Source organism: Diplotaxodon limnothrissa, linkage group LG18, assembly GCF_057381915.1.
Source record: "Diplotaxodon limnothrissa isolate DT_005_m linkage group LG18, D_limnothrissa_male_GT1.1, whole genome shotgun sequence".
NCBI lineage: Eukaryota > Metazoa > Chordata > Actinopteri > Cichliformes > Cichlidae > Diplotaxodon > Diplotaxodon limnothrissa.
The window spans coordinates 38,526,370-38,552,366 of record NC_140613.1 but is presented as its reverse complement, the minus strand read 5'-3'; the positions used below and the strand labels follow the sequence as shown (position 1 = coordinate 38,552,366).

The window sequence follows — 25,997 nt, the reverse complement described above, 5'->3', positions numbered from 1 at the left end:
TATTTTTGGTAGCGCATGCTAGCGGGCCGTCGTTATTACTGTGTTTTTTGGAAAATACGGCGCGCTTAAAATCAATCCTTTGATTTTTCTGAAAATCAACAGCGCCCCTTATAATCCCGTGTGCCTTATGTATGAACTCTGGTTGTGTTTACTGACCTCGAAACGATTTTATGTGGTACACAGCGCTCGAAAATCTGTCAGACGTCTTTGCTAAGCTACGAAGCCGCACCGCTTGATGGATTGTCGGAGCATTACGGCTATCGTAGGCAGGAGCCTCGCGGAGTGATACGTACTGTGCTTCAGCATAATATTACCATATTGTGTGTGTATAAGCTCTTTTTAAGTTTTGTGGGTATTATACATGGTTATGCTGAGGACATGTCGGCCAATTTCCACTGGAAATGCCTTTTGGTTAAACTGTCAGCGAGGAATTTGCACTGTTAAATTTTTATATAACTTTAATGCACATAAAAAAACAGCTGCTTGTTTAAGTGAAAATACATTGATGGGTTTTTTTTCACTAATAAAGTTGTGGAGTTGTAAAGTATTTTGTCTAGTGTCAATTATATCGTCAGTTATATCGTTATTGCAAATTTTCAAATGTATATCGTGATAAATAGTTTTGGTCATATCGCCCTGCTCTATAAGTGAGCATATTTACACATTTTCATGTGTTAGAGCCTCGACTTATTTTTCAGCAGATGAGGCCTGGAAAGGGATGTAATGCTCAATTTGTCCTGCCGGATTAACAGTTTCAACGGTTTTTGTCTGGAATGGGTAAGCAAAGACTGCAGTCATACTACATGTACAGCAGCACAACAGCATCCAATGTTTTTACATGAACAGTCACACAGAAAACTTCAGTTGTGATTATTGATAAGCTGTGAGCAAAATAAAAGGGAAAAGTCATTACATTTGACATTTCTCTGCTCTCACTATAATATTGTTTGTGGTGCTCACAAATCAGCTCACTTTCTGCATCCTCAGTATAAAACATGAACACAGACATCATGACGTCACTCGCTGATTTGTGCCCTGTTAATGTCTGTTATGGTTTTGTGTTGGTTGTGTCAGAAGACCTGACGTCATCAATGCCTCCTCACCGTTTATACTGGCACTGAGGCCATGCAGTCCTCCCGTGGACAATAGGTGTCACCACTGAAGCAAAACGTCAACTTCAACATCAATACTGATATAGGACTAGAAGTTGAAAGAGGAAGCACAGTGATTGCAGTATTTTTGTTTTTGTCTTTTTCAACGTTTTCTCCAGAACGTCTTACTCTTCAAGCCGTCCAATATCTCCTTCTGTACAGTCCAAGACCTCTGCACTTTAACTGGTGGTAAAAATGGACACAATCGTACACTCTTGTTTTCAACCTGGCCTCACCAACTGGCTGGGTTTACAAAAATTGAGTGGTGCGTGACTGGCTGAAACCACACCACAGCGTGGTTCATACTAGCAGACTTGTCAGTCACAAGTTGTTAGTCAGTGACCATCTTTTTAGCCAGCACTGTTTTTTCCCTCTTTTTACAGTTAAAATGAACAGAATTTACAAATGTGCTATTCATACCCAAAATGAATGACTGAGCCCATAAACCCATAATCCCATTAGGAAAGTATTTACAGAGATGGAGTTCAAAGGCAGTTTTCACACAAACATCTGTAGGAACCAAAAGTCCTTTTGCAGTTGTCACCCCTGATGGCCATTAAAAAAAAGTATGTTGCATTATCCTCACTTTTCAAACCCTAAAGCGATGTCAGTCTTTTGTACTGTCTGGTTTTCAATCGATTTTGGTTGAAGTGTGTTAGCTGTGATTTATTGTAATTAAAAACAATTTGAAATAGGTATCAAATAAAGGTAAGAACTAGTTCAGTCTGGGAAATTGCCCCATGGTATGAGACAACTTGTGAGGTGCTCGGCCATGATGGACCTGTTACTATGACAACTGTTGAAGTGAGCTGGAAAATTTTTTACAAGGTATCCTTGTCTAAAGAACAGGGCCGTGGTTTATGAATCATTTTGTCGAATGCATCCTATTTTTTTTTTTTTTTTTAATGTTGCTAAAGGTCAAAGCTCCACTGTTCAGGCTTTTGTGAGAGATTTCCCATCAGTGTGTGAATGGGTGGATGACAGGTTGTGTAAAGCGCTTTGGGGTCCTTAGGGACTAGAAAAGCGCTATACAAATACAGGCCATTTACCATTTACCATCATTAAAGATTTTGTTATTTGCCACAACTATGGGAGGTGGATATTTTTACTTGTTAGTGGATCACATTTGTTGAGTCATACTGGTGTTTGCTCAAAAAGCGCAATTTAATTATTCCACCTGTCAGTAATCCAGTCAACATGTTCCTTTTGTTGTCTGACAACCCAGCATGTATGTCCAAATTTTCCTCTGTGTGACGAGATCTGGTGAGAGCTAGACTGTTTGAAAGCACATTCACAGAAACCTATCACAGTCACTAATTATGACTCCAATTGTAGCCATGCTCTGCATTTAAAGACACAGCATGCTTTGATTCTAGGCCCCTGTAGACAGGTTGCTTTTGCTCTGTGTCACAGCCATCAAGCTGTTACCTCTTGTCAGAAATGAAAGGTTCTGCTATGTTAAAATGTATGTTAATTGCATTGTGGCTAATTAGAAAGATTGCTATTACTGTTTTGTTGCTTTAGTAGTGCAAGAGTGGCTATGAGCAGGTGTCTGTTGACTGACGGAGGTAACAATGACTTCACTGTTACACCTTTATTTAACTTTCTCGAGATCCCTCCATCCCTTACTAGCAACAGCGTCATCGCACAGGCCCTGCTTAGCAACTTGTGACCCGTGGAAACCATGGAAGAGGAAGACCATGTCGCACCTCCTTGAGTTTCTGCCAGCTACTGTCTCCTTAACGTTCTCTTTTATTCTCCTGTGGTCATCCCTCCCCCACTTCCTCCTCCTGTTTTTCTTCTTACACACACATATGTTCACACACTCCCAAACCCTTTGACTCCAAAGCCTTACTTACCATATTTGCTGAGTAAATCATTCTATACCAGCATTCTCCATTTTCTTGAATGTTCCTGACACTCTTGGTCTTTTTATAAAAGGGTTAAAATGGTATCAGGTTGAGTTAAAGTTTCTTTGCTTTCAAATGCATCTCTTCACCAATAGGCATCGATATTCTTAAGGGATTCCTCACCGTAGCATATTAGCCTTGGAGGTGGCAATGGGTTCAAGGTGGCAGGAATTACGGCTGTATTTATTTATTTTTTTCTTTTGTTTCCTTGCTTTCGTAACTGCTCTTCACTAAAGGAAATTTTCTTTTTACTACACACTTACACACACACACACACACACACATCTCAGTGACAAGTGACTAACTTTTTTTAAATGTTGTAGAAGTACTGTGGCACCAAACCTGTTGAGTGTGTTTGTCATGCTTCTAGATATTTGTGTTGAGGAAATAACAGCTCGCACTCTCTGAGAATCTGCTCACCATTTCCATCTGTAGTTTGTAATGCAGTTAAGTCAATGTGTCTTTGATTTAATGATTGCATTTGCAAACACCTGTCATCTGACTTCCTAACTCGCTGTTTCGCTTTGGGGTTTTTTTTCCAGTTGAGAATAAATTACCTAAAACAGAATTATGAACAATGAAAGTGTTGCTTTTGTAAGTGTTTGTGTATCTGTGGGAGTTTGCCACATTCAGAGCTGAAGGTATGTGTGGATTGCCATTGAAAATAGGCACGCTCATTAGTGCCCTTTTGGCTACATAAAAATTAGCCACCTTTTATAGCTCAGTTAGCTTGCTAATAGTTAGTTAACTGGAGCAAAGCTGATGAAATGGTGTGCTCCCTGCTGGGTCATTTGAACATGATGTTGACTCCAGTTGTTTTATATTAAAAATATAAGAGTTGTAACTTGGTGTTTTGCCAACCTACAAACAGCAGTGGCTCTGACTTGTAGTATTTTATTGTCAGCATATGAATGAATCCCCTTTAATTCTGTTTGTGTACTTTTTCTTTTCAGGTGTGGGAAAGTCATGTCTATTACTACAGTTCACAGACAAGAGGTTTCAGCCAGTTCACGACCTCACCATCGGTAAGACCACCTGCATCATTTATAATAAAAACATAAAGCATAATTAGATGACTTTTACTAATTAAACTTGATAGACTAGGTCAGACTAAAGTAAAGTAAAAGCAATATAGCTGATGCTATGTTAACAACATAAAAAACTAAGTAAAAAGTAATTAGATGCTGAGTTAACCAAAACCCTTCTGATATTCAGATAATTCAGATTTTACTGTGTACAACTCCAGTAGATTTGACAGAGTGGAGTAACCTCTTACAATTGCATCCGTTACAGAAAATTGCTTAATTACTTTGTGCAGTATGAATGGCCATAAAGCCAGCTCTCAGCTTTGCAGTCTCCAGTATTATTGAAATGCAGATGCTGCTCATTTTACGTTTTCGCTCGCTTCTTCATTTTTCCTCGACACACTTGTGTACCTGGTCTGTACCACCACAAAACGTCTGCCCCCTTCCTTCTTTCACACAGCCCTTCTTTGCATGTGATTGGCTGCACGGTGTGCCCATCAAAATAAAAACCCACCCCTGCCCTGTATGGATTCTCAGCAGTGCTGAGTTCCATAGTGCTGTTTAAATCCGAGTGGGTCAGCGGCCTAAGCCATATACTGGATCTCTTGCCAGCTCGTGTGATCTATGTACAATGAAAGAATGAGTTGGAAATCACATGCTTTGTAAAGCAGCTTCAGCCGCAACACCACCCCTGCTACAGGGGAGGAGCCACTGATAAATAAATAAATAAAATATAAAGCCAATATTTACATCCAATTTTAGCCTTTGGCCTAAGAGCAGATATGTGATTTCAACTTCAAATTTGATCTTAAGCACAATGCAATGTATACTTTTTTGTGTCTGTGGGGCAATTTATGTTGGGCTCAAAACACAGATGACCCAGTAATTATAGCAGCTATAATCCTTATCAAGTGTTATGTCATGTAGAAATTCAAACCTCAGATTACACACATTATGCATACCACTTGCGATCACTGGTTGTGTGACAAGAACAGCATGAAGCCATCACACAAGCCCCACAGCCTCCATCAGCATTATTTAAGATTGTAGATAAGATTGATTAAGGTTGTGTTTACATTGTGGTACTCTTCATGGTCTGTATAAAGGTGGATCTGGAGAGTATGAGATAAGTCCAAGTGGGTCCATCTCCTCAGCTTTGCTCATATTTAAAATAAAATGTCTGGCATCAGACCTCTCCACAAATCTCTTTTCCTGTGAACTAGGCTGAGGGATCTATACGCTTGTGCAGAAAGAAAAGCATAGCTGGGTTTGACTTCTCCAACAGAAATTATAAATGGATTTTCATCATCTCGGTTAAAATCAACAAATGGCCGATCTGCAAAGCTTTTGGGGTGTTTCAAGTGCTTACTTGTCAAACTGCGATTATGTTAAGGACATTATCCATATCCTGCACATTGCCTGCAGGCAGATGATAATGGATATTATATAGAATCGACCTCTAGCTTGAATACAGACGCATGTCTTTTTAAAAGCATTTGATTGCTATCAGAATCCATCAACAGATAATTAACAGTTAAGAAAAAAGTCTTCTGTGTAAGATCTGTGTAGCTTTTATTTAGAAAGGGTTATTCACCCATCTTCTGTGATTGTGTCTATGCAGGTGTGGAATTCGGCGCGAGGATGATCACTATAGATGGCAAACAGATCAAATTGCAAATCTGGGATACGGTAATACATATACTGTTTTTCTACCTTTTTCTTTTTCAAACAGAAAATATAACTTGAATTTGTTTCCTCAACTGTAAGTGTATTTAAGTCTTATAAATGAAGGTTTCAAGCTTGTTAGTATAATGTGGCAGGAATGTATTGAATTTTGTTTGGCTTTTATTTTTTCCAAAAACTGCAACATTATTATTCTTTTATTATTATTTAACTTATGTGCAGCACTGCAGAGCAAGGACCCTTTTCGTTTGTTTATCTAAAATGCATGCCTGCATTATGGGACAGTCCCAGAAAATGATGTAACATTGTGACTTTTGGATTGGTGGACTGTGATTTTTCACAGCTTGCACTTACAGCTTTAACCAGCAGATGGCGTTAGAGCTCTGTGAATACCTGTTCTCTGATCTTAAAGGAAGCAGTGTGAGAAAAGGGACCAGCATTTCAGTCCTGGTTCTCTGGTCCCAGGATAGTGCATTTTGGGGGGCCCACCAGTGAGATTATTGTCTTTACCTGGTTTTCTGGGTTTGGCCAAAGTGAAAATCTCAGCAACAAATTTGGATTTGTATAGTACATAATCTCCGAATAGTTAGAGAAGCCACTTGGGTTATTGTGCAGGCTGCACTTGCCACATGTATGCTTGTGTGTTTCTTTATGCACGCCTGTTGGCCAGATGGCAGACAGGCACAGCGTTCCCTCTCTTTCACCCTTATTTATCATTTATTCACTAATAGCATTACTGGCTGGTTGACTGCTCCTTGAACATCTCGCAGACTGCTCTAGTGACCAGCTAACTTGGTGTTTGCTGCACTGGCTGACCAAACTTCTGAATGGCTTTCTAGCTGGCTAACTTACCCAGCTTGTTGGCTGTCCTCACTAGTTTTCTGACTCACAAACCAACTGCTTCGCTGGGTGAGACGTTGACAGCCTGGTCCCCTGACTGGCTGAATGATTCACCTCCCTGTCTTTCTGACTGTCTGGTGTTCAGATGAGGTCAGAGCAGCATGGGACTTGCAGCTGCTAGGATAGAGTGTCGTTTTGTTTTCTGCTCGGGCTTGGACGAACACAGGCGACATTGTTACTGTACATTGAATAGCAAGAGAACATGAATAGATATTGCACTGGGAGGGGGTTGTAAGAATACCGGATGATGAAAATAATGAAGGAAAGATGTCTTTCTTCGATCACTTAAAAGATGAGTGATCGAAGAAAGACATCGAAAAAGTGAGATAACGAGGGGATGATAATAATGTAGTGGGGTTCACTGAACAAGGTGACCCAGAGAGCCAGCTTGACTAGCAGAGCTAGTCCTTCTGTTCATCATAAATATGGAGAAACAGCAAGGTTAGACATACAAGCAGAGAGAAAGAAAGGGATTGTGAAAGATAGATGGAGAATGAAAGAGAACTCTATTGTATCCGATTACAGGCTGTGCTCTGTCCTGTCCTCTCCCCAGCTGACTGAAAACCCAGAGCTGGACTCTGCTAGAGAATCAGGACTGATGTATAACATGTATTAGGACTAGACAACATGGGAGCTTGCAGAAGAGCTCAGCTGTTTGAATGAATTGCAGAGCTAAAAAAGCAGACCTGTGAAGCCAAAGTCTTTGTTGGGGCCCTTGAAAAACCGACAACTCTGCAGGTGTCTGCAGACATTTCAATTATTCAGCTTTCAATTTCTGTTTATTAATATATGCATGTGTTTCTCCAGGCTGGTCAGGAGTCGTTCCGGTCCATCACCAGGTCTTACTACAGAGGAGCGGCAGGAGCACTCCTAGTCTATGACATCACAAGGTAACAATCAGTCAGTCAATCATACACATGCTAGCTGAGTGTTTATAAGACACAATGCAATAGAGATGAACCGCAGTAGAACTACAGTCATGTTACAAGCATCCTTTCCTCACTATGGATAATCTCCACTTGTATGTTATGAGCATGTTGTGATATCATCGTAGACTCTATATAAATGTCTGGCGTCACCCATTAGTTGCTAGTGTTGAATGCTAACCATTGTCATCTGCTGGCTTACCAGCTATCCCTGAAAGTTAAATTACAGCACTGATAAATGGAAGTGACCTTAGCGAGCTAAGAAACTAGCAATGAGGCTAGATCAGATGTTGTTGAAAGAGGTATCCCTAATACTTATTAGGTACTTAGATACTAGTGTAAAAATCATCATGCTGCTGTTGAAAAAGAAAGGATGGCCAAAGTCAGTAGCGCATTTTAGCCGAGCTGTTTAAAACCCACCGGATTTCCACTCCACCAACTCATGATAATCCGTTTTCTTTGGAATATTTATGATCCCCAGTGGAAGAATCCTACCCTTCATAGCTCTGACATTCTATATGCAGTTGCAGTCAGTTGACTATGGAGTCAGCCCTTTTGTAGTCCTGAATTTTCTGTTACATAAACACATTTGCAATGGTAGACGCTCACATTAAACTGGCAAAAGTTTTGAGTAATGTTTGTGACAATATCCCTAATACACTCATCTCAGGCATATGTCCACCTGCTGTCCAAACCTAATGTTTACAAGGGTCAGTCAGAAAACAGTTGGCTTTAAGGGAGGGTGGCCGTAAAGGGGGAAGGGTTCAATGCTTGTTTTAGACAAAGAATGCACCAAGGCTTACTACAAGCTGAATAAGGATCATTTTGAATGTTGAGTCTCACAGAGTTGCTATAGTAGAGTGAAAAATAAAATGCTGGAAATGAGCAGAACAGATTTTGTTTTTCATTCAAGTATTATTAAGAACTGGGAAACTGGAGTCCACTGAAGAGACTTCAGACATCAGAGCTCGCAAAATCGCGAGCCCTGGAAATTATAGGATGAGCTGGGGAAAAAAGGCCAGTGTGGGGTCAGATATGTAATGACATCCTGTCAACTGTGATACGGTGATAAAGATTCATTATAGCAGTAGTTTATAGCTCACAGTCTTAGTGCCAGTTGTACTGTCTCGAAGTGTTTTTGTTTTTTTGTTTTTTTAAATCAGAACATTTTTATTATATATTAAGTTTTAATTCCAACCCTGTTGATTGCATGAATGAAATTTTCTGAAATTAAGAAAAGAAAATTCATTTATTAGGTGCACTGGTGTGTTTTAAAGGCCCTGACCATTAACTGCATTGTGTTTGAAACCAGCTGGCGAATCGAGCTTTGATGATCTGTCTCTCTTTCGTCTCTTGTTTCCTTTCATGTGTTTGCTGTAGATACTCTAATAAAAGCAGCAATCCTAGTGAATGACAATTCATCCGTTAGTGCTCAGGTATATGAAGAGTTGAAAACTGTCTGGAGATGTATTCCCATCACATTTGTCACCTGTAAGAAATTAAACTGAAGCAATAATTATTGCGATTAATGTGCATAAAGGAGTTACAGAGGTAGATGTATATTTTTCAGGATGAGGGAGTTTTCTGTTTAAATAGTTGGCATAATTGCAAGAGGAAGTGGCACACACATCAGTCACCAATTTAAAAGGAAACGGCAGATCTGTAAAATCAGTTATGTTTATGCGTCTGCGTGACAACAGCTGCTTTATCTGGCATGCTTTCAGTTTGATCTCAATGCAGTCATAGTGAAACCATCAATCTGTGCTCGTTTGAACAGAAGGGACACTTTCAACCACTTGACGACCTGGTTAGAGGATGCCCGCCAACATTCCAACTCCAATATGGTCATCATGCTCATTGGCAACAAGAGGTAACATGTTTTTTAGTTTGTTAGTTTGCCCCCCTCCCCCCTTCTACGGTGATGGCTGCCCACTGCCCTACATAACGCTGTACCATTAATAGTGTGTTTTACAACATGTTGCTGTGTAACGATGACTTGTCTGACTTTGTTTTTTATGGCTGAGGCTGGTCATAATTTTACACTGTCACTAAGTGTGTAATTCAGTCACTTCTGCTTTTCTCCCCCAGACACACTCTGTGCTCAAGCTTACATAACACACCACCATGTAAGAAACTTGTCACAACAAGTGACGTCCATTGCTAAATGTGCTTTAATATTTACAACTTACATGAGGAAGTTTCTTTCCACAGTTCTCTTCAGCTGGTATTGAACAAACTGCTTGCTCACTCATATTCTGTAAAATGACAGTTTCCAAAAAATGTAGCTTTTGATACAATTACAGACACATTGGCATTAACTCTGCCGTTTAAAAAGACATTTACTTTGTGTGATCTGAGGTGGAATTGTTGAATTTAGAAAACGGCAATCTACACTAAGCTAGCAGTAAGTTAGCCACCTAAAAGCAGAAGGCATTACTCTCTTACTCTCTGCTGCTAGACATTTCCCAGTCAAGACCTTAAAGTAGCTTCATGATATCATGAAGTAGCAATTCAATTCAATTTTATTTATATAGTCCCAAACCACAACATCAGTCACCTCAACGAGCTTGAGGATAAGTTTTCAAACAAGAAAATGTTAATTTGATATATGTTATATGTCCGGTTTTGCCGTGTGTTTAAAAAAAAAAATAAAATAAAATCCTTCCAAAATGTCTTGGATCTTTATCCAGATCAACTCCAAAATCTAATCACTTCTGAGTTGTTGGGCTAATCCCAGTGTCTGGTAAAATGTTTGTGTAAATCCATCCATGACGTTCTAAATAATCCCACTAGTAAACAGACAAGCCAAATGTAGGTACAGATTTCTTGGGATTTACAAAGAGAGCATAAAATGTTTAATTTGTTTTTGTTTAATTTATATTTCTCATCATTTTGATGCAGAATGGAAATAATGGCTTTAATTTTTCTTAAATGAGTAGTTACCAGAAGTACACAAAATACAAGCCCCTGACAAGAATGGACCCAGAGAAAATTCAGTTGCACGCTATAGTTGTAATGAGTTTGGCTACAAGGGTGCTTCATTTTTAAAAAACATAGTTTAAAGTGATCTTCTGCAATTTCTACCAAAACTGCTTTTGTAAAATCAGTAATCCTGTAGCAAATAAGGATACACGTGACCAACACTGAACTGCCTAGCAATTTAGTTTGTAATTCATGGCTTGCTACATCATTTTATAATTGATTGTATCTATTGTTTTAGTGACCTGGAGTCAAGGAGAGAGGTGAAGAAAGAGGAAGGTGAAGCATTTGCCAGAGAACATGGACTCATATTCATGGAGACCTCAGCTAAGACTGCCTCTAATGTAGAGGAGGTAATTCCATACACGCAACCCTACCAGCTTTCACCACCTATTTATCTGAATTAGGAATTTGCCTTGGAGGTCAGCATTATATTTGAATATATTTTAGGAAGTCTTTATAATCACAGTCAGCTGGTTGTGATGGTAGTTCATCTGAAGATGGTGATAGCCCTGCTAAATATCTGCTTATTGTGAGTATGTTATCACATAAGCGCTGCCATAGGCTCATAGACGAAACACATGGACTGTATATAAAAAATCAGCATAACTTGCTGGTGAGGCCAACATGGAGGGTCTTTAACTTGCTTTCTTTTTAATCGCCAGCAGGGGGAGAGTTCTTTCTTTCCTTTTTTTTTTTTTTTTTTTTTTTTTTTAAAGGAGTTTAGTTTTATAGAAATATATTTTTAAAAAATGGCCCCCAGCTTCCTCAATCTGGTCTAGATTCTGATCTTTTTGTGTACACCATACTTGTTGTTTTGTATCACATTTAGTTAAAAGGGAGAGGAAGGATATGATATAGGGTGGACCTACCTTGTTACTGATTCTTGGGTGTGCTGTGTCCCTCAATTTCTGAGTCAGAACCCACCCTTTGCTCAGTGTCCAGACACCAAGACTTTAACTGCCAAAACACTCACATTGCAGCACTGCAACAGGACTAGCTACAGGATTGCAACGAATAGCTACAGCCATCTTGTATATACAGTCTATGCATTCAGCCCAGTTTGGGAATTTTCATGCATAATCATATATTCCTTTCTCAGATATATAAAATCTCCAAAGTAACAATATGGATGGAAAAATATTTTGTCCATTGAATTAGTAAGATTTGTAATTTATTAGCCAAGTTGCAGCTGTGTTTCTGAAGCAAACATACAGACAAAACAAATTTTCCTTCAGGTTTAATTTGTATTCAAAATTACTATTCAGGTCAGATAAATGCTGAAAACCAACCTATAAAGAATTCATAGACTTCATGCTGTTTGTGGAACACATTAATCAAGCACAATTCATCTTTGTCCTTTTATAGGTCCAAAGTACATTGTAAGTTTCTAACGTAAATCTTCTAGTTAAGTTAGTTTTTCCATTCTTACACAAACTGAATTTTAAATGCTTGTTATTTTTAAAAGATGTGCAAATATGTCTAAAAATATAACGGTACCCCTTCATTTTCTTACACGCCCCTGATATTCCTGTATTTACCATTCAGTGCATTAGCTTTAACAAATTACCTGTAAAAAGTTTTATTGGGGCTCAGAAACACAGTAACACAAAATCAACTTTGTGTCTAACTTGCAAACTCACACTCACAGTCTTCCTCGTCAGTTGGTTTCTGGCCTGAAAAGCCTCAACATTTGTAATGTTGCCACATTCATCGTCTGCAGCCAGAAAAGACCATATTTTGACAGTAGGGCCAAATGCAAAGTTATCAGCTAACAATGGCAATCTTGGTTAGAGAACTGCATACAAAAACTGTATGGATGCAACATGTAGACACAGAAACCTGATCAACAAAATGTACAGAAACTGGAGTACAAGATGTTTGAATGTCTCAAGCGGCAGGCCTGAGGATTTGTCTGATAATTCGCCACCAGAGGTCATGACTAATAGACCACAATCAGGTGGCTGTGTTGCCACAACTCTAACTTTAAAGCTTAAAAAACATGTAAGATACTTTTTAGCGATTGCGAGATTGTTTATAAAATAGAAAACTGGAACTGCCTATAAAAAGTTTTCGGCAGTTCCACGATAGCTTAATTTACCAGCCCTGGATTTGGCGACTTGTTTACTGCCAATAGCCTTAAACACTACATAACTTTTTTTTTTTTTAATGACCAGCAATAACTGTTGTTCCAATAAGACTTGTGGTTTTATAGAAGTCTGTCAGAAAACAACCCTCTGCTCTGACCTTCACAAACCCTTTCCTTCATAGTCTCAGTCATCCAAGCCCATGGTGTAAGTGTGAAGTATTTTAAAAGTTAGACAAGAGAAGATTGTCCAGGATGTTATCATTGTGATTGAAAAGTTGTTACCCAAATAGCGTGGTTTCTCAGTTAGACACACCCCTGGCTCGTCACATCTGGCTTCAGAACACCAAAAAAACACCATGTAAATGATTTTCCACTCTCTGTGAAGAAGACGCTCAGTCGAGGCTTCAAACCTGCACTTTACAATCCATTGGGTGACATCCATCTTTCATATACCTGTCTATGCCAACAACACATGTATTTCAGAATCAGAATACTTTATTGATCCCTGGGGGAAATTATTTATTTTTTTGTTACAGTGCTCCATTATAAACAAACATTGACAAGACAGACAATAGGCTAACTAAGAATAGTACAATATATATATTTCACTTATTAATAAATAGCTGAAAAGAAACATGTATAGTTGTAGCAGCAAACAGTGTGTTAAGTGGATGGATTGTACAGGGAGATGGCCACAGGCAGGAAAGATTTCCTGTGTCGTTCAGTGGTGCTTTTCGGTACTCTGTCTCTCACTGAACGAGCTCCTGTGACTGACCAGCATGTCATGGAGTGGGTGGGAGGTGTTATCCAACATTGTCTTTATTTTGGACAACATCCGCCTCTCCGACACCACCTTGAGGGAGTCCAGCTCCATCCCCACAACATTACTGGCCTTACGGATTGGTTTATTGAGTCTGTTGGCATTTGTTTTTACATGTTCCATGATAAACAAGTCTGTGCACATTTTGGATCAGTAGTAAAAGTCAACACACATTTTTTTTCTTGTTATAATGTTCTGTGTCACAGATTTAACATTTGACTAAATTCCACATCAGACTCAAACCTCCTGATTAACCAGCAGTGTCAAGGATCACAATGGTGGTGTATAACCTTACCAGCCTCACAGTAGTATCACAAACTCCAGTTGGCACTCTGAGCATCCTTCTCCACCCCTGAGAGAGAGACACCCCTGGTGATGTTGTGTGTAATGAATGCATGGCGTCGTCTTCTGGGACCCCTCTCTCACTTATCCAATCACATAAATCCTATCCTACACAGTGCAGCATGCAAGCTAGGAGCACGGCGCTGTATGTTCATGTGTGGGTGGGTGTCAGTGGTGATTTGGTTTTGGGGTTTTTTGGGTGTGTGTCTTGTTTTGCTTTTATTTCCCCCCCAATCTCTCCTTCATACCGTCTTACGCCTGGCCTATATCATGCAAACACATACACCAACACCACTGATGAGTCGAGTCCTCTCTTGGGTTAAGATAAGGGGGAGGTGTGCGTGTGCGTGCATGCGCGCGTGTGTGGTATGATTAATTTGTCTCATTAGTGTCCTCTGAATCCTCCTGATACCACTCCTCTCCACCCTTCCCTTCATCTCTCCTCGCTCCATCCCTCCTCATCCCTTGACGTCCATCATTTGCTCTTTAGCTCTCCTCCTTTACCTCCCCCATCCTGCTCCACGATTCCTTTCTTCCTCCCCCCTCCTCCAACGTGTCTTCCTGCCCTTTTTTTATTCATTTTATCCTCCCCCAATTCCCTCCTCTCCTGCTCTTCAACCCATCGCCTCCCCTCCTCTCTCGAGCAGTATATCAACCGGTTATAGTTCATACATATTCATAACCTCCACCCCGCCTCCCCTCACAGCGACATTCAGCAGCCAATCAGCATGCTGGGTTTGTCGTCAGGGTCTGTGGGTGGACATTGAGGCTGATAGGATGGTCCTTACAGATAGATGGAGAGAAATTGCTGTAAGCACCTTTTCATCATCTCTTCTGCCCACCCTTCCTTCACTAAGATCCTAACCTTAACCTCTGCTCGCTTCTGTTCTTGTTCACCAGTCTTTCTTCTTATATTTCTTCACCTCTGCTGGTTTTTTTTTTTTTTTTTTTTTGCCCACTGATTAATTGCTTGTTTACTGTATTTAATTTTTTTTAAATATTTTTTCCCAGTATTCTGTTATCAGCCATGTAATGGTTTTTCACTCTCTATTCTTTGCCCTATCACCATCTATAAATCTTCTGTAGTCACCTCAGTTTTCTCCCTCTTGTTTTCACTTTCTACACATATCTGCAGGTCCATTAGTTTAACTCAAAAAAAGAAAGTCTAAGTACATTTGATGGTAAAGAGGGTGCAGTGATGAGTTGAAGAAGGGAAAGAGGACAGCATGAGGAGGACAGAGTACACTAGAGTGCACCCTTGGGCTCAGTCTATTTCCGACAGGGTGTCAGATAGAAGTTCAGGACATATTTTCAGTTCTTGAACATTCCTTTTTTTCTGATGAGGCTTAGTTTTGACTGCCATTACTTATATGAGCCGGCATTGTTAGATCATTTCTACATAGAGTGAAGGTTATGACATCTGAGCTGGTGTCGCATTTCTAGTTATCCCAGCTGCTCTTGAGCTCGGACCCTTGAGACAGAAAGACTCCCCCTGGAGACGAATGCATCGATACCGTAGTCATAGGCCGGTCGCTCAGGGAGATTAATTCTACTTTATTCAATCATCTTTGATCCTTGCTGTGCTCTTAGTAAGCCCAAAGTAAGTGTGTGTGTGTGTGTGTGTGTGTGTGAGAGACACAAACTTTGTATTGTCTGCTTGTGTGTTCTGCTCAGATCTCTCTTGCTGATCTGCTCAAAAGGGCAACTGCATCTTCTAACAAGGTCTTACGCCATATTGCCTTAACTTCTCAAAGCTGGCTTGAAGGGCTTGAATAGTATTTGCAGAACAATCATACTTCTCAGTAGTAGTGTACATCATAAGCTCTTTAAGCCTTAACAAAACACAATTTTGAGAACATCTTCCAAAGAGCTCAGGGGTGCCAAAAGCCCCAATTTTACTCTTCTTTCTTTCTGTCTATATAATTTGGTAAATTGCAAGTTATGATAAATGTGTAGCTCTGAAGTCAAATATGAGATATCTTTAACATGTTTGAGCTAATTTGTTCAAAGAATCAAAACACAAAAACACCAGACATAACTCCCGCTGAATTTACATGTGAGAAGCATAGACTGAATATAAAAGATGGACCTACATGCCTTCTAATGAGCTGTTAGAGGCTGCAGAGTTATACAACTGTGTGCTTACATGTTAGAAACATAGCTTGCAGAAGAAGCCTTTTAAACTTTTAAGTTTTGTTTCTTTTTCTGAGGGTTTATTTTATTAGATTGTCATTTTCTACATGCAGCTTTTATGTCGCATGCAGCATGATGTCACCTTTTTTTTTTTTTTAAATCTTTCTTTAGGTTGACATTTTTTTTCTTTACTAATTTTAGGGTTAACTTAGCATGCAAATACTTAACATTATTTTAGAAGCATGACTAATCATACAACACTTTATGAAATGCATTTACTTAAGACTGATATTATCTGCTTGTGGATTCATTGGTGTTAGTGTGTTTGTTGTCCAATAAGTAACTTAAAGGTTTGAAAGGATTTGTTTGTGCTTTAAATAGAGAGCTGAAGTCAAGGTACGTCTGACCTAGCCTAGCAGTTAGCATTTTTTCCAGAGTAAGCACAGCTGCGCAGACATTTTATGCCTTTATCATGTGGAGACTGCACCATCGAACACAGATTTTTTGGTGACCGTTTTTGGTTATCATTTGCCTGCCAGGTGTGTTTTTCCACTCACACAAACTTGTGAATTTATTTGTGTTCAGCAGCCAATAATTAAATATAGATCGTCTGACTTTGTTACTTGCACTTGACACACCTATATGGAATATTTAACAGATCAGTTCATGCTTTGTGTCACTGATGTGAGAGAGGGCATAAAACTGGGAGTGGTAAGTTCACTGTGATGTCAAGTTTCAAAGTTCTGTGAGGTGTTTTTGAGCTGTGACGGGAAGCTCGGGCTGCAGCTGAACAGTAAATGGCTGAAAGTCAGAGCCTGGTTATGTTACTGAAACTTGAATTTGCTTTGCATTCCTAATGACATGAGGCTCATTTATAGGAGTCAGCATAAAAAGATGGTTTTAACCTTCCTGTCCTCTCTGTCTGTTTCACTTCCTGTCTCTACGGCAGGCTTTCATCAACACAGCCAAGGAGATCTATGAGAAGATCCAGGAGGGAGTGTTTGATATCAACAATGAGGTGAGATACTGTGTTCCTCCTGTGTTGGGTTTTTTTTCCTCCCTGAGCCGCCTTCTCTCTTCTTTGTTCTTCTCTTTCCTTCCCCTCTTCTTCCTCAGTGTGGTTTTGCAGCAGTGTGTGTGGTTTGCCATGCTCCCTCTCTTTCAAAAAGAAGGGGAAAAAAGCCCTCCACTCAGCTTCCTTTGACTGCAGCCAAGCAAAACTCCCAGTGTTCCTCCTCTCCTCTGCTCTATTTTCCACACACACTCTCTTCACTTCTTAGTTTGCGCTCTCTCCCTGTCTCAGTCTCCCTGTCTCACTCTCTCTGTCTCTCTCTCGGCATCTTGCCAGCTCATAAATTCCTCACATCCCACAAGGTCTCAGTCATTGGGCAAGAAAACAAACACTCAGCCAGCCAGTCAGACTGGAAGCTGCCCATCCAGCCAAATAGAAAGTTTGTGAACCAGACATTGAGATTCATATCATCATCTTAGTGAAAGACTAAGTGTAAGAAAGGCTAATTTCACATAAAGAGTGCAAAATCCAAACACTCGGAATCCATTCATTAAAATTCAGAGCACTATTATTTATACAGCGTGACAGGAGTGAACTCAAAGTGCTTTCCCAGTGTAGGAAAAAGGATTAACATTCCAAGTATTGAAAAACATACGGAATAGACTGTGACAGCACTGAATAGTGAGTTTAAAAGGAGAAGGATGTATACAGATTCAAATTGGGGGAAAATGAAATAAACAATTACAATAAATAATAAAAATGGCTAACTGTAATAGAAATGCACTGACTGCAATTTTCTTGGCCAATTTGTGTTTTGGTTTTTGGTTTTTTTTGTGGGGGTTTTTCCTTCTTGTTCTCCCAGAAGTATAAGCTCCCTTGTCACAAGGGGTCACCACAGCGGGTAGCTCCGGATGTTTGATTTGGCAGAGTTTTACACCAGATGCCCTTCCTGACACAACCCCAAAGGGGATTTGTGTCTTCTGCCGATACCGATTTTAGCTGATTCACGTTTTCTATCTATGAGCTCTGACAGCATATACAGACTAAATAATTACATAATATTTTTTTTCTTGATAAAAGAAATCCCTCAATTTTACAGAAAAATGCAAGTTATAGTTACTCATTGTGGTTAAAGTCAGGACCTGTTAACACAAATATCATTGTAGGTTTAAGATCTTTTTCCACATTATTAAACATATTTAGTTATAAACTTAAACATGACACAAGCTTTTGTAACATCCACAGTTGATAATACTGCCTACAATGCTCTGATTGGCTGTGATAATAATGCAACCCCATGATGAATCTCTGAAGGTGAATCTCCATCGAGAGGCTAATATCAAGTTCACTGTGGACGTGCACCAAGTTGGCTATCCAGTCCAGATGGTTATCTCCAAATTGTGAAGCACATAAATGTGTTTCCTGTAGTCACATGATGTAAGTCGTGTAATGGTTCTCAAACACACACACATATGCAGAGTGCCAGAGTTTGGTGCCTGTCAGGCTCGCCAGCCCTCAAGTACAGGCAGTGGGCAGGCAGAGCTGGAGGAAGCCAGCCACAGAGTGTTTTTGTTATTAGTAACAGTAAGACGGAGCGAAGGCAGGCCGGCCGGCCAAACCACATCAGCTGACTGGCTGCGAGAGAGAGGGAAGCCCCACCAGAAATGTTGGCAGTCACTATGAGAAAACACACACTCACTCTCACACACACATGGCCTTAGCTCAATAAATGTGATTTAAAGGCATACAGGGTTTCCCAGAGGCACTACTGCTACTGAATGTAGGAGGGGGGGTTACAGTGAGAGGAGGAGATAAATATATACAGAGGCAGAGAGCGAGGGAGGCTGAGACTGTGCTACAGCCACACAGAGAGAGACATGATGAAACACAGAGGGAAAGTGAGCACTACAGTACAGAGAGAGGGAGGGAGAGATGAAAGTGTCTCCCTACCACCCACCTGCCTCTCTTTTTCCTCGTTTCTTTTCTTTTACAAGTGCTTTTCTTTTTTTCCCCCAGCGTCCTTGAGTGCTGCTGGTGTTTCCTTTTCTTTTGTGCTACGCAGCAGCACCTGTTGCTTCCTCTGTGATGAGATCTAATAGGAGCTCCCACAGGCACGGTTCAGTGTTAATCTCACCATGAAAGCTATAACACAGTCATTCTGAGGTGGCTTTATTTAGTCCAATACTGCGACTGCACTTTTTTGTTATAGCTGGGCCTGTTTTTCCATTTCATTGAGCTATACAGTATATGACTGTTTTTGTGTTTTTAAAAAAACGAAAAGAGAAGAAATCTATGATGCGAATTAGATATTTGTTAATCTAACTGTGTCTAGACACCGATAGTAATCCTACAGTTTCATTGTACATGTACAATGACAATAAAGGGCTATTCTATTCTGTAACTTTAGCTACACTGTGAATGATGCTATGATGCTATTAGTTGGATGAATAAAGTGGACATCAAGGCATTGGTTTGAAGCCTTATCCTGTTAAACATACTTCACCACGGGACTACATTCAGACCCAAAAAAGTTTTCTGGTTAACTTTGTTACTGCCGACAGTTGCCAGCTTGCATAGCTCACTGAGCTCAGCTGCATGTTCACACGCCGCCTTCTCCTAGCTTTAGCACACCTGTTGTTTGATAGGGGCCTGGTCCCACTATGGGCACAGTGAGAGACATCGAAAAGTCTGCGAAGGAGTGTTTGCTTAAACTCTCTTACAGGAATTTAAAGCTGTCACCTGAATGTTGCAGTAACATGAACCTTTAAGAATAATATAAACTGGTCTGCCTTGTTTTACGTGACATCTTACAGACTGGAAAATGTCACAGGTAACTGGGTAAAGTGGTACCAGGACCAACACTGTCATGTCTCCGAAATGGCAAATAGGTCAATAAAATGGGTAACAACAACAGCAAACAAAAAAAAGGACAAAAATCCCTGCTTATTTTAAAATATATTTCCTAATAGTGCCGATAGAAATACCTGCTCTTACCTTCCAAACTGTGCTGTTTACTTTGTTGGACATCAGCTGTTGCTTTCCGTCCCTCCCCTCCAGACTCCAGGTTCAGTTAGTAATTGCTTTAGCACTTTTCTACTCTGAGCACTTAAAGACTCAAAGATGAATTGATGCTGTGGTCTCTCACGCTGTCAATGCCTCTTTCGTGGGACACTTTATGTTCTACTCGTGTCTGATTATTTTTATAGCTGCAACGAAAGCACTGTGCGCTAGGGCTGGGCCATATCATACCGTTCACAGTAATACCGGTATAACGTTGGGCAACAATAAGAAAATGAAATATCGCGATAGAATATGGGTAAAACGCGCATGCACAGTGCCTTTGTTTTTGTACGCACATGGCGTTTTTCCACCATGCTTTTTCGCATGGTGGTGACGGAGAATGAGAAGGGCGAAAGCGGATCGTTGGATGAAACTGATGAACCAGAACTGGTTTGTAAAAATGCTGCAACTTCAGTGGTGTGGAACTGGTTTAGCTTTCGTCCGTCAGATACACAACAAAGCACTATTTTTGGTAGCGCATGCTAGCGGGCCGTCGTTATTACCGTGTTTTTTTGGAAAATACGGCACACTTAAAATCAATCCTTTGATTTTTCTGAAAATCGACAGTGCCCCTTATAATCCCGTGTGCCTTATGTATGAACTCTGGTTGTGTTTACTGACCTCGAACCGATTTTATGTGGCGCTCGAAAATCTGTCAAATGTTTTAGTAAGACTTTGCTAAGCTACGAACCCGCACCGCTTGATGGATTGTCGGAGCATTACAGCTATCGTAGGCAGCCTCGCGGAGTGATACGTGCTGTGCTTCAGCATAATATTACCGTACTGTGTGTGTATAAGCTCTTTTTAAGTTTTGTGGATATTATACATGGTTATGCTGAGGACATGTCGACCAATTTCCACTGGAAATGCCTTTTGGTTAAACTGTCAGCAAGGAATTTGCATTTGCACTGTTAAATTTTTATATAACTTTAATGCACGTAAAAAACAGCTGCTTGTTTAAGTGAAAATACATTGATGGGTTTTTTTGCACTAATAAAGTTGTGGAGTTGTAAAGCATTTTGTCTAGTGTCAATTATATCGTCAGTTATATTGTTATCACAAATTTTCAAATGTATATCGTGATAAATATTTTTGGTCATTTCGCCCTGCTCTACTATGTGCTTGACTGAAAGGTGATGTCTGTGGCCTGATTTTGACTATATTTACAAGTTAAATGGTCACTCAAAGAAAGACAGAGGTGTCTTTACTTTCTTCTGCCACACTGCTGCTCTCACTCTGAGGCCTCACTGATAAACACAGCAAACACTGTGGTGCTAGATACCACTGTGAAGTAGGAAACTTTATGTGGATTTTATTTAGCTGTGGGCTAAAATCCACTAATAGGGTTTGACAAAGGAGACACAGTACAGTGTTTTCACATGCTGAACAAGCAGAGTTCCCAATTCTCAAAAATTAAAATCCAATGCCTGCCCAAGCGATGACTATCAGAATCACTGAATATTTGGCTAAATCATTAGTGGATTTACAACCATGACTTATTATTCATGCTTGCAAATTAGTTTGTGATTATTTTAGGAACAGGTCTGTGCTATGTGTGAGAAGAGGTAGTGAGTAAAACACTAAAAATAGTCCATCTAGTATTTAAATTGGGTGTAGAGTCATGGTTCTCATGTTTTATGTAGACCGGAGAGAAAATAAGTGACCAGCTTGAACTAAACAGACAGGTGTCAGTATGAAATGTACAAAGAAATAATGAGGCCTCCCACAAGCATGTAATGGTGACATGGAGGCTTTATTCTGTTCTTGTTCAGATGAGATTTTTTATTTACCTTTGGTCTCTTTGTGTTTGTGTCCACCCAGGCTAACGGTATTAAGATTGGACCCCAGCATCCCACCACCAACTCCACACTGTCCAATACCCAGGGAGGCCACCAGGCTGGAGGGGGCTGCTGCTGAAGCCCCAGAACGCGCCTCCTTAACCTCCAGCCTCGACCCTTCCTCCTCCTCGCCTGCTCCGACCCTCTTGCATTTCTACAGAAATGTCCAGGCTCTCTTAACAGTTTAACCTCTCTCTCTCTCTCTCTCTGTCTCTGTCTCTCTCCTGCTGCATTTTTTTCGCTGCATCTCATCTCCCCCGAGTCTCTTAACCATTTTCATGAGGTCTAGGAGCTGCACCCCAACCAGTCATCCTGCAGGTTTACGAGGACAGAGTCCGCCTCACCTGCAGATGTGCCCACCTAATTTGTAGTTTTTCCTCAGTAGATTTTGGTTAGACACCTATCGGAGTGTTATTCCAGCAGTTCCTCTGAATTCTTTTGGGTGTTGTTGGGATGATTCAGTGCCGCAGGATTGCAAAGCTCTGCGGTGAGTCGACTTTGTCAAGATGGAGACATGACCGAGGGTAGACGTGAAACACTCTTAACTGGCTGGTTATATGGAATAAAGCGGGCGCTGTGTTTTGTCTATACACACATCTGTACATGTTTTTAAAGACCGTGTTGATAGCAGGACATGTTTCAACACGCTGAGTCAGTTTTCATTCTGTGCCTGTGTGTATAGGGATGATACAAGTATTCCACTGTCAGTCTGTGAGGTGGGGGAGGCTCCAAGTCGTTCTGTATTTTGTCCATAAAAAAATGTGCAAATCATGTCCTTTTTGTCCTTCCTTTTCCCTGCTTTTTGTCCTTGTTCTCTCTCTGTCCTTGTGCCCTTTTTGTTCATTTGCAGATGATTTGTATTACTGAACACTAAAAACTGCTTACAGTGTTTTAAACCACATGGAGAGAGAATAAAAGACCAAACTGTTGAGCGTGAACACGGATTCTTTGGGAGAGAAAAAAAAGAAAAGAAAAGAAAAACAGGAAAGTTGAAATGATAAAGGGATGTCGAGAGCAGTGGTTACCATGATGAAGTTATGAAGTTTTAGGAAAAATGAATTGGTAATTTAGGATTTTTTTGGGGGGGGGGGGGTGTTTTTCTTATTTTTCTATATTTATCAGGCGCTTTTTTTTTGTGTGTGTGTATATATAGATCTTTAGATTTCTGTGGCTTTTTTTGAGCTGAAGCTTGGCATGTTGTTGTGGTCTAGTTATTTCTACACCATGCGATGGAATAAAAGAGCCTTCAAGCAGCTTTTTAGCGTTTTAAACAATTCTCATTTAAACCCAAAGGTACCGAGCTGCCCTGTTATATTAGGGTCGATGGTGTCCTTTCTTTTAAATGACAAGTATGAATGATAACAAGCTGTTAACAGGGGTGCACAGAGGCATTCACAGTCCCTGGTGGAGAACGGACTCCAGCTGAAAATGTCAAAGTGAGCTAAGATTTCCACCCAGAGTTAGCCTGCAGATATATAATGTATACTGTTTAGAGCTTGATCGATGGCTGCTGCAATGTTTTTTTTTTGTTTTGTTTTGGGGGGTTTTTTGGCTTCAAGATCCCAGATGGAATGGCACCGTTTTACTGTTATGATCATGCTGTACTGCTTCAGTCGTTCACTCCTTTCCCCTCTTTCTCAAACTGTTTGGTAACAATACCACTCTACCAGTTTTTAATGCCAAATGATCGTGTTTACCTGTGTTTCTCATCAAACAAAGGATGAAGAAAAAATAAATCTGACCCAAAATCAGCTGTCTGCCTTAACTCCACCCCCCTGAGAGATTTGGACAGCTGCTAAAAAGAGCAACCCTTTTATCTGCAGATAGGCATTTGACCACTAATTAGCTAGAGTCACATACACAGTGAGAGACGTGCACATTTAGAGACCGTGATATGACTTGGAGAGAAGCCCAGTTTGAATCGGGGCATTTAAAATGAATCTAAACCCACATTTAGGTTTTTGTTTTTCTTCTTCGCTTCTCGTCCACCCTGCACACACACGCACCCACAAATTCATATGTATGCAAAGGTAGATGGTGCATACATATATTCCCTTCTATCTAACCTCGCTGTGTTTGCTCTCCTGGCTAACCGTACAACTGTTTTGGGTTTCACGGCAGTGCGAGTGAATCTGTGTTCTTATTTTACTTTCTTTTTTAAAGTACTAGATATATTCAGACAGTTATTAATCTTCTTCTGATGATGAATATTCTTTGTAAAGCAACATGTAGTGTGTGTGTGTGTGTGTGTGTGTGTGTGTGGACCCAGAGGGGTTACAGGGGGAGGATCAAGCCAAACCTACCTGATGCGTCTATCTGCCTACTTACCTATCTATCTATCTTATCTATGTGGCCCTCCTCTCACTCTTCCCTCTTCTACCTGCCTCTCCTCCTCTTCCCCTCAACGTTATTTGCTGTGTTTGTTCTTTGGAAAAAAGAAAACCTTGAAAAAAAGAAGGGGAAAAAAAGAAAATGCTATCACAATAAACTATAATAAAACATTCTAAACTCTAAAAATGTCATTTTGATGGTTATGTGGAGATGGAAAAATACAGTGTTAAAAAAAAGTTGTATTTTCTATCATTTTATTTTATTTTCGAGTGCCACTTCTCACTGATAAGTCGTACTGCGTCCACATTTTGTTTCTCTGTGTCTGATTTATCCATTAAACTGAGCAAGCAGGGACGTGTGCACCCTTGGATCTGTGCTGTTTGACCTTGAGGCATCATGGAGGGTTGGTCCAATCCAGGGCCACTTAAAAAATAAGACTACATACATGTGTGACTTTTATATCAGAGTCCTCAGACTATCTTAGCAAATAACACGCACATTTAATATTTAGGTACTTTATAAGTTTCACATTTTTACTCTATTTTACACCAGCATCAGTTAGCATGCATAGTTCAGCTATAAGGGAGAGGATCATGGTAGCAGGTTCGTGAAGAAAAGATGCCATTCGTATTCTCCATATGGGTTTTCATTATGAGTCATAATGTAACCGTACAAAGTAGTTATGTGAAACCTGGTTTCTCGTAGAAACTACAAGGCTGCGTGATATCAAGCTTATTTTATTTAACTGAAGCATTTCACTCACAGAAGAACCGTTCTGCCTGCAGTCTTCTAAATTGAAACGGCAATGTCTGTGATTGGTGGAGGTTACCGCCACCATTGAATGATTTAAACCTGCAAACAGGTTGCTGACACTTGTTCTGTGGGACTGTAGTTGTGTGTAGGCCTACATCAACGGGTTTTCAACCTAAGCAAACAAGCTCCCGTCCACTGGAGATCGTATGCTGATTGGTTGACAAGTGGGCCGGAACAAGGAAGAGTGTGACACTGCTCTGTGTGTTACCATGAACACGACTAGTGTGAACAAAAACGTTGAAGATCAAAATTATTTCAAACAATTATTACACATCAATGTGATCATGAAAAGGACAAGAAGGAGAATGATTCTAGTCCTGTTATTCAGAAATAGTCATGGCTAGCTTATAATTGAGTTACACTCAGGAGGTAGATGTACAGTAAGCTATATAACAAACATGCACAAAGCAGCTACAAAAGGGTTTCAAGTTTTGGTAATGGATTCCTAACAAGTCACTTTTCTCAGTCAGCAGCATTACTAGTATATTATTACAAGAATCATCACTCAGCGTGCATGAGCCCAATGTCAGACTCCTTCATTTACAGGAATATAGAACATGTTTGGGATATTAGTGTAAGTTAACTCATTAGAAAAAAAAACTACCAAGGTTAGCTGCTAATATTTAACAAAATACATGAAATAGCACAGGCGGGGGGGAAAGTGCTGACATCAGGATAATGAGTCGTAAGGGTGTGTGAGTGCATGAGTGGATAGCATGGTGTTGAATGCATTGCGTGACATGAAACAAAGATGCACGTGAAAGAAGAACTCCCAAAGGTCTGAGGAAAGGTTGGGTTTTATTGGGGAAATACTGGGCCGCTGCTTCTCCAATTAACCTGATGAATCTGCTCCACCCGTCTACTACAGCGGAAAACAGAACATTCAGACAAGTTAGGCAAGCAAGCAGTCATCGCACTGACAGCCGATGATGACGTACAACTGATAAGACTCATTATCCTAACCAACAAATAAAAAATTCAGAGA

At 40.2% G+C, this 25,997-nt stretch overlaps 1 protein-coding gene across 1 annotated transcript in view; it reads left to right on the top strand.

Annotated features, from left to right (window-relative positions):
- rab2a (RAB2A, member RAS oncogene family) overlaps nt 1-24,532 on the top strand; it is a 30,636-nt gene extending 6,104 nt beyond the window's left edge. The window contains exons 2-8 of the mRNA XM_085377269.1: nt 4,015-4,086; nt 5,708-5,775; nt 7,477-7,559; nt 9,373-9,465; nt 10,816-10,927; nt 16,908-16,976; nt 21,852-24,532. Of these exons, the coding sequence (XP_085233395.1) occupies nt 4,015-4,086; nt 5,708-5,775; nt 7,477-7,559; nt 9,373-9,465; nt 10,816-10,927; nt 16,908-16,976; nt 21,852-21,947 (593 nt within the window). The 3' untranslated portion in view covers nt 21,948-24,532. The remainder of the gene's footprint in view (nt 1-4,014; nt 4,087-5,707; nt 5,776-7,476; nt 7,560-9,372; nt 9,466-10,815; nt 10,928-16,907; nt 16,977-21,851) is intronic.
- Nucleotides 24,533-25,997: the final 1,465 nt, after the last annotated feature.